General features: G+C 36.8%; 1 protein-coding gene across 2 annotated transcripts in view; it reads left to right on the forward strand.

Annotated features, from left to right (window-relative positions):
• gpr158b (G protein-coupled receptor 158b) overlaps positions 1-5,913 on the forward strand; it is a 61,903-nt gene extending 55,990 nt beyond the window's left edge. For both annotated transcript variants that reach the window (XM_048164244.1, XM_048164245.1), the window contains exons 9-11: positions 371-476; positions 601-747; positions 1,774-5,913. In XM_048164244.1, coding sequence (XP_048020201.1) covers positions 371-476; positions 601-747; positions 1,774-3,516 — 1,996 coding nt within the window. In that variant the 3' untranslated portion in view covers positions 3,517-5,913. The remainder of the gene's footprint in view (positions 1-370; positions 477-600; positions 748-1,773) is intronic.
• The last annotated feature ends 3,955 nt before the right edge of the window (positions 5,914-9,868 follow it).

Raw genomic sequence — 9,868 nt, forward strand, 5'->3', positions numbered from 1 at the left:
GTGTGATTAATGAGCCTGAATTTCATTACTCTTTGCATAACGGAGGAACAGTGACCTCCATTACCCCTAGAACATCACCAGGATACCTAACCCTGTTGACTAAACAGCGTTTAAATAAACAGAGCAAGCCCTTAGATGTCATGCCACATTCAATTACATTTGCCCTCGTTATGCTGTTTGAAGCTCTATTTTGTGATATTTGCTCCAGATCCTAAAATGTTTCTCCCTCATTTAGCTTTGATCTGCCATTTAAAAATAAAAAAAAGGTCAGGGGAACAGACTACTTGTTGTTGGAATTAAAGTGACAGAAGTTAGGAAAATGTCAGAAATTGTTTTTGGCACCTTTAACAAGCATTGGTCTCATCTACAGGTTCTCTCTTGGCACTGGTCTGCATCCAGACTGGATGATGATGTTATTTTTCATCCATACACACCTGACAGTGACAGTTACTCTGGGATTACTTCTCATTCCAAAGGTGATTATTATCCTTGTCCTTAAATCTATAGAATGTAAAATAGAAATTTATAGAACGGCTTGTGGAGATTACCCCTGTCCTGTTTTAATGAAATATTCATAGATTGTTTCATCCTTCACTGCAGTTCTTGTTCACTGGAACTCATACACGGGAGGATATAGCCACAGAGGCTTATGAAGAAGAGCTGGATATGGGTCACTCAGGCTCCTGCCTGAATAGCAGCATAACATCAGCCTGGAGTGAGCACAGTCTGGACCCTGAAGACATTAGGGTAAGACCTCTTTCCATGTTTCTATGATTTATGGGCACTTTCCAAAGACATAATGATTTTTTTACAAACTGTATATTCTATCCCTAACCTTAAACCTACCCATCACAGAAAACTACATTTTCACTTTTCAAAAAGCATCACAAGCTGTTTTCCTCATGGAGACCAAAAAAATGATTTTGGATATTGCCAACTTTGTGGGGACAAAAATTGCTAACACACGAAAGCTAAAAAAACTGACATTGCTCTAAATTGTCTGGTGTTGATAAAGGGTCTCATTTAGAGCTCTTTTAAATGTTATTGAACAATCTTATTAGTGATATCTATTATCAAATATCTACTGGCCATCACAGGTTACCTGTACAAAAGGTAACAGTGACAAGCTTGGCAGAGGCAGTGTTCACTTTTTATTCTAGTCTTGTGGAGATGGCAGCATGAGTATATTATAGGGTTCCCATGGATTTTGTGAAATGGATTGTTCTTCTTGAGAGCAAATGACTGGATAAGTCAATGACCAAAAGGAGTAGGAACCCTGATATTAAAAATGTATACACAAAAATCAATAAGAATGATAGATTTTTATAGTTAATATAATATTTTGTGGACTGCATAAAAAAAAAATAAAAACAATGGAAACTTTCCATTGTTTATTGGATCCCAGACCACTAAAATATTGATCAGATCACAAGTAAAAAGAGATCTGAGTCCATTTTCATGTCAAAAAACAATGTAGTTGAAGCTGATAGCGCTGTGAGTTGCGCTTTGGGTGACTGGAGTTTGAATCCCAGCTCTTGGCCCTTTCCAGTCTCGTCTTCCTCTTCACTTCCTGTCGATTTTCCACTATACTAATACAAGCAAAAACACCACAATTGAATCTTAAGCAAACAAACAATGTGAATACAAAGAGAACGGGGTTCTTTTTCACTTAATAGATATTTTAATGAAATTTTTCTTCTACAAGGGACAAAAGTATGAAAATCTTGATTATGTAGTTTGTTTGTTTTTTTGTGTGTTCCTTGCCTTTGTCAGGAGGAGCTCAAGAAACTTTATTCCCAACTGGAGATCTATAAAAGAAAAAAGATGCTGGCTAATAACCCTCACTTACAGAAAAAACGCAGTTCCAAGAGGGGACTTGGACGGACACTTATGCGGCGCATCACAGAAATACCCGAGACGGTGAGTCGCCAATACAGCCGGGAAGATCGAGATGGAAGTGACCATGGGAGTAACAGAAGCACCCTGAGGAGAAACCCCTTTGACCCGTCTCACTCTGGGAAGTCAAGGGAAGAATCACTGAAGAGCAAGATGTTCTCACTGAAGAGATCTCATAGCTATGACCATACACATGACCAAGGTGGGGAAACCAATGGGGTGCCTGAAGATAAAATGGAGAACTCTACAACTGAGGCTTCTCTGCTTGACACCTTGATGGGCCGGAGGGCCAACAAGAAGAACCCTGAGGTGCCAAAGGTCGAGTTAGCTGAATCTACTGAGTCAGTGCCCTTAGTGTGCAAGTCTGCTAGTGCACACAATTTAGCAGCAGAAAAAAAGCCTGCACATCTTCGGACCTCAATGTTACAGAAGTCACTGTCTGTCATTGCTAGCGCCAGAGAAAGGACGCTGGGCATTGCGGGGAAGACCCACAGTGTGGAAGATGCCAGTAAAAAGGGTCTCAAAGCAAGGGACAGCACAACGCTTTCGGAAGTTGATGAAGCCCCTGAGTGTTTACCAAAAATGATCATCAGCCAGTCGGTTGAGTACACCAAAACGCCTAGTAAGATGGGCATCATGAAGCAGCAGGTGAGCGGCAGTCAGCCCTCCATTTGTTCTGAACCAGGGAAGAGCAAGGACCTGTACGACCTCTCTGAGGTGTGCCCTTGGGAAGTGGAGGAGTTACCCACTCCATCAGAGGGGAAGGCCCAAAAACATGTTTCCATTGCCCCCACTGAAACCAACACGATCCATGGGAGCAACACAAAAACTGGACACAAGTCTCAACACAAACAAAAAGGTTTGGGCCAATCTCCTTCAAATCGCCGTCGCTCCAGAGATAAGACTGGGGACAGGGATGAAGTGAGGAAACCCAAATCACCTCTTAACCTCACTGCCCATGAAGACGCTAGTCCGTGGAACTTAGAGGATCCATCGGTCCAACCAATGGAGCCTGCAGGACTGTCCCCTGAGAGAACAAGACGCAAGAAAAGTGTCACACCCACAGATGGAAAGCCCAAGATAGTCCTCTCCGATATCTCAAAGTCCACAGGAAGCCTTTTGCAGCCTCCAGCTCTCATGGTAGATATCTGCCCTTGGGATTATGATCCCCCTCTGTCTCCCAACAAGGACAAGACTTCCAGCCCCTCACACCATTCAAAGAGAAGAGATTCTTGCTCAAAAAGAAAAGGATCCTGCTCTTCCAAAGAGAAAGCTAAGGATAAAGAGGATGATAAACGAATGTCCAAGAGCAAGGAGCGGAGAAGCTCCTCAAGCAAACCCTCTGAGAGACGACGCACAAGCCAATCATCAGAGGGAGACCAAGTTGCTACAGTGGCATCTGGTAGGAGAAGGAGCTCTACTAGAGACACCGCCATCAGCAGCAGTAAACGTGCTGACGTTTGTCCCTGGGAGACAGAGGCATTGCCAAGTGTTACCTCAAATGATAAACACCCTCCAACAACTGAGAACCACACAACACGAACACCATCCACTTACCTCAACATGGCTGAAGTTTGTCCATGGGACTTTGATGAGAAGTTGTCAGGGAATAGTGCATGACACAGTACTTACAAAATTAGACCACTCCAGTGGGATTTCTGAGATGACAGGTTCCATATTTGAAAGGACTGTTCACACCAAGAAAGTTAACTGTAATAATAATTGGCTTCCACACCAACACCAGACGATAACACTCTGTATATTATAAGCGAGCGCTGCAATTGTGTCATCTGCTGCTTTAAATACTCAAGCTCCTTAAAGTCGGGTGGATTCTGACAGTGTTTTTATCATTCATCAACTGGAAAAAAATCGTTTGTGATTCCAATGTTATCATTCCTCTGTTGTTAATGTTATAGCTGTGGTGTGGACTTTGCTATTCTTATAGAATTTGAACAATTATTAAAACTTTATAGTTATCGTTATAGTTATCGTCCTTGGTGTGCACGGGCCTTTAGCCTCATGTTCCCACTTATTTACTTAAAATACGTTTTCAATACATTTGCATATAGACCAAGTAAAACACTTTCTCAGAAGTTTTCACTGCTTGTTAATGTAAAATGTCAAATTCATCCACAAAAACAATTAATTTGCAAATGGTTTTCAGTTGAACTATTGTGCCTTGCAAAAGTGTTCAAACCCCTTTCATTTTCAGTTTCAAGATTGATAGTTTATGTATTATATTAATTTTTATGCAACATTTGTTTCATTCTATTTTAGCATTTCCAGGAAAAAAAAAAATCTAAAAGACTTTTAAAAAAATGGGTAACACTTCAACAGTTCATTAGTTAACATGAACTAAGAATGAACAATACTTCCACAGCATTTATTAATCTTTTTTAATGTTAATTTCAACATTTACTAATACATTATTAAAATCAAAAGTTGTATTTGTATTTTGTAGTTGTAACATTAATGCAGTGTATTTTAATGAACTAATGTTAACAAAGTTTGATAAATACTGTAACAAATATATTGCTCATTGTTAGTTAATGTTAGTTAATACATTTAACTAATGTTAAAAAATGAGACCTTGTCAAGTGTTACCAAAAAAGAACATGTCTTTTTCATAATACAGTGGATGTATACAATGGATACACTATTTGTTCAGTTATCAGGAAATGGAAATTACACTTCCAGAATACTGAGACACTGTGTTGAAAAGTTCAGCCCCTAAATAAGAAAACCATCAATCTCTTTGAAGGATGTTTTTTTTTAGTAAGGACTGAAGCTTCATGTGAAAGCAAACTGAATACTGAATAGTTATATATAATATATAATATGAATATTATTGAAAAACTATTCCATGTTTCTCTCGATTCTTTCTAATAGTAATAATAATACACTGCAGGAGTTTTGTTAATCAGTAAATGACAGAATTCGTTGTTAGGGTTTGAATACCTTCACAAGGCACAGTCGGAGAGAGTGGGGTAAGATGAGACACCTCTTGTATCTAGGAAACTGCACAATTTTTATGGAGTGTATTTTAAGATGTTCGTGATGGAATTTAGCACACAATCATAACCCTGGCTGTCACACTTTTTACTCCAGTAAATCATTCTCAGGGCAGGCGTAGTATTCATAATCTGGCTGGGGAATTGCTTTGAGGCAAGTTGAGCTTGTAAGAGATCATATTTTATGCTCTTATGATAGCAATTAATAGGAGATGTCCTGGCATATGACAACTGGCTCATTTTACCCCATTCTTGTCTATGTTTTAAAATTAATTGTAAATTAATAAAATACACAAAAACATTTCTTTACAACTTATATGAATAACAAAATTCACCTAGTGCCCACTTGAAGTGAGTGATGGATACTTATGAGATCTGTCTTTTAAAAATGGCCTACAATCTTTTATTTCATCAGATATACCCAATGAATTGTAAAGACCAAACAACTGTACACCAGCAGTTTGTGATTTCAATCAGTTGTTTCATCATTCTCTGTAAAGCATTTTCATTAGTAAACTGCATGAATGCAAGTAAATCCAACCTACTTTTCAAATCTATGTTGAATATTAACAGAGACTTACAGTTCAAAGCATTTGTTTGATCATTGCATGGGCACAGTTTGCACTGTTGTTGGTACAGTATTGTTTTTCCATTTTACAGAATCCTTTTTAATTCTGTTCTGTTGTGATTTGTATCAGTTTCAACCATTAAATCACGTCACCCTATTGGTGATTGTTGCATCAGTGTATACAAAGTCACATTGGCTCTTGCATGACAGTAAGTAGGTCTGTCTTTCTACTGCACATGAAATTCCTAATCAGCAGGAGTGTTATGAGTCTATTGAATATCTCAATGCAAGTATACATTCCTAACTTCAGTATTATGCAGTTGTTATGCTCAATAGCGATCCACCCTGGAACATTTCTACTGTAAATATATATTGTGTGCTTCTTTGTGATAGCATGTACATACAATACTTCCTGCAATAAACATATCGTGTTCTGATTTTACTGGTTGGCTTGAAGATCCTTATCATACACTTATGATGATGTTAATGTAGTCCCTAATGGAGTGATTTTCTTGAGTTTGCTTTTTTGTCTGCTGAAGAAAATCAAGACAACTCACCAATAAAGTCACATTCAAAACTATTAAGTGAGTTAACATATTTAGGACCTGCCCTGATCACCGATGGTGTGAGGACCCTATTGGAATTGCTCGGTCAATTCTTCTTCTTCTTCTTCTTCTCCAAAATGAATCACATTTTTGAGGGCCTAAGCATGCTCGAAAACTCATGAAACTTTGTACACGCTTCCGAAGTGGTGAAAATTTTCGTCTGATATGGGTTTCAAAATTAGGTGTGGCAAAATGGCTCAATAGCGCCACCTACAAAATTTCAATTAAGCACCCTTAACGCTACATTTCACCTACAAGTATGAAATTCAGTAACACATGTAGCCCAATACCTACAAAAAAGTCCCTGGGTGCAAAATCTGAAAACCCAACAGGAAGTGAGATATTTTGAATTTTCTCTGCAAAATTTTGGCAGTTTTTGCAATTTACAAACATTGTACTTTAACGAACTCCTCCTAGAGCTTTAATCAGATCAACATCATATTTGGTCAGTCTAATCTAAAGGCCTTAGTGATGTTAAATTGCGAAGATCTTAAGTTTTTACTGAAGGATGAAGCTGTTGTAACTCAGGCATTCAATATCCGATCTGCCCCACACTTCACATGATAAGAGTCCTGGCCTAAAGACATCTACATGCCAATATTCAGTTAGTCATAACACCAAAAAGGAAATTGCATGATTTGCACTGTAATTCACTCCCAGAAACATATTTAAATATGCCATGAAGTACCTAACATGCTAGAAACATGTTAAATCATGCAACATTAGCTAAGTGCAAATGTTTGCGATTAATGCCACGAAACAGGAAGTTGTTGTAACTCAGGCATACAATGTCCGATCTGCTCCAAACTTCACGTTTAATAATAGTCCTGGCCTGAAGACATCAACATGGCAATATTCAGCTACAGTCAAAGCGCCACCTACTGGCAGCAGGAAGGCCCCGGATGCGAGGGCCCTTTCATCGCTGCTTGCAGCTTTAATTAGTGTTGTATTTGCTGATATTTATTACAACTATTGCACACAAACATAATGAACAAATAGAATATATATATATATATATATATATATATATATATATATATACACACACACACAAAATATTACTGCTGCAACTAATTGTTTTTTACCATTTTCATTTAGCAGAAAAAAGCTTAATAATCAATTAATAAATGTATTAAATGTATTTCAGCATTTAAATTGCACATATGGTTATATCAGCATTCTAATGATTTAATTATGTTGCTACTCATTTGTTGTTGAAATATAAACATAAAAGGTGGTTGTATTAACTTTTTTCATTGCAGATTCATTTAAACATATGGTACATTAAATACTGAAGACAACATGTTACGTAAAAATATAACGAATATATATAGTGCAAGAATCTTTGTTCTAACTTGGTGAGTTTATTTGTATTTGTTTTTTTTGTTTTTTTTCTTTTTGCCCTGATGAAAGCATGTGCCAAAATGCGTTGGCAAAATAAAGAATAGATTTCTTCCAGCTTCATATTTTCATTCTTTTATTTCTCCATTCATTTCACAGGTGCTGCTGGTTTTGTTTTTGTGCTCATCAATTTGCTCTATTGGCCTTAAAATATATCAAGATAAATAATATAAATAAATAAATAATTTCTAGTATCTATAAAAAACTTTATAATCTTTAATCCAAAAGTAGCATTTTTCCATATTCAGCATGTTGCACTAAACACCTATTTCAATTAAAGTACACATGAAATCAAAATTGAACTTATTTATTTTGTTAGCTCAAATTGCTAGTTTTGTAGTGAACAATTCATCCGTGCAAGTCAATCCACACAAAAAAAATTGTTTGGCTTCGTAATATTTAATCAAAATCTGAAAATGCTCCTCCCCTCTGCAACGGTGCCCCTTCTCTAATGACATCAGTTTGACAGCTTGGGCTGAAATCGCTTAAACCACTCCCCTCCAACCGTTAGTCTGCTATGAGCGAGAGATGGAGAGGAGGAGCGCTAAAGTAAAACTCTGCCTTCTATTCAATATTCCGTTTCACTTTAAAATACGTCACAACACTGGAGAAAACTTTGCAACTTCCGGTTCACGGGGACTTTAAGAAATACAGTAAAGCCAGGTATTGCACTGCAATACATTATATGAAGATATCTATAGTTAATTTTGTTTCAACAGGAGGGGGAAATCCTGTCCATTCCCAGATAAAAGCACTGATGTTCATTTACTGAAGTGGTGTCCAGGAAGCATTCATCTGTAATTTGTCAATGTAATGTTGACTTATTTGTTTTATTTATTTATTTGTTTGTCTGTTTGTTTGTTTGTTTATTCATTCATTCATTTTACTGTATAGAGTTGGCAAAACTGTTCATTAACCAAATAGTTCATATTTGGTTACTGTTACTGGGTGTGTTACTGTAGATAAATTACTAATAATTTATCAATAATAATAATAATAATAATAATAATAAATCATAGCCATGATAGCATCCTCAACAAACAAATAAGAGATTACCTTAGTTAAAGTTTGATTAATATGGATATAAAAGTAAAAGTATATACAAATTTTAATAACAGATGTAGTATAAATAAAAAAGGTTAGGAATATATTTTTTCAAGTGCTTTTTTATTAGGAGGGGAGCCTCCAACATAAATTTGGCCTAGGGCCTCCAAATGTCTAGAATCGGCCCTGCCCCCAACCCAGAATATCACAAAAGGTACAAAAGAAAACGATCAAGAGTACAGCAACCCAATATCAAGCTCAGAATCTTCTTATGAACACACAACACATTACACATATCAGCTGTTTTTTTTTTTTTTTGTCATTGATCAACATTAACCAGTTCACAAAAACAATAAACCCTAATACAACACTCGTGCATGCATGGTAGAAGACATGTTAAAACTGATGAAATCCTTCTTTGACAAGATGAGGGGTGTGAACAACATGAAGTAAGAGCATTTTGTATTGAGATAAATCAAAAAGTAACGCTGCCTCCTTGTGGCCGAATACATACAGCTCTTTAACAGTTATGACTAGCAATGAGAACGCTATATTACAGTGGTTCCCAAACTGGGGTACGTGAGGTGACAAAAGGGGGTACGCGAACAAAATGCTGAGTAGTTAATTTAACTCTACCTTAAAATAATATCAAAATAGAGCATGTATTTCTAACTGCCAAAATGTCGTAAATCATTTAATCAAATTACCTCATCATTTGCAGTCTAAAATGACTGCATCCACACAAGCAGCATGCATATGATAGATTGCGTGCCGAATCTGCTGCCTTAAATCGCGCTATATTACTGTCGTTCTCGACAATGCACCTTTGTAAAAGTGGGGATTTAGCACTTACTCGCATGAAGAACAAATATAGACACAGATAATGAATTAATTTCGATTTAAGACTCAGAATTTCTCCGGTACAAAAACATACCTTGTGTGAGTTCTTGTATTTAATGATGATAACGAGCAAGAATGCAATTGTTCCCAAATATCCACATGACTGCAAACGTGCATTATTATACAACAGGTCAAAAAACAAAACATACATTTTAAACACAGTACTGCCAGTATTTACTCTATTTTGCAATGAAATAATAACGAAAACCAGAGCAGAACTACAACACACGTCTGTGTTTCGCGAACAATTCTGCGGCTTTGAACGAATTGTGAGAGTCGATTCAATGATTCATTCACAGCCACTTGCTTCGTTACTGAATGACTCGATGACTCGCTCATAAAAACAGTGACTTGCTGCCACCTTCTGGCGGTTTTAATTTAATATTTAAAAGTTTTACTTAGTTTTACCATCATTGCATATTTCTCTATTGAACATTTTTATT

The sequence above is a fragment of the Megalobrama amblycephala genome, linkage group LG17 (genome assembly GCF_018812025.1).
Source record: "Megalobrama amblycephala isolate DHTTF-2021 linkage group LG17, ASM1881202v1, whole genome shotgun sequence".
Taxonomy (NCBI): domain Eukaryota; kingdom Metazoa; phylum Chordata; class Actinopteri; order Cypriniformes; family Xenocyprididae; genus Megalobrama; species Megalobrama amblycephala.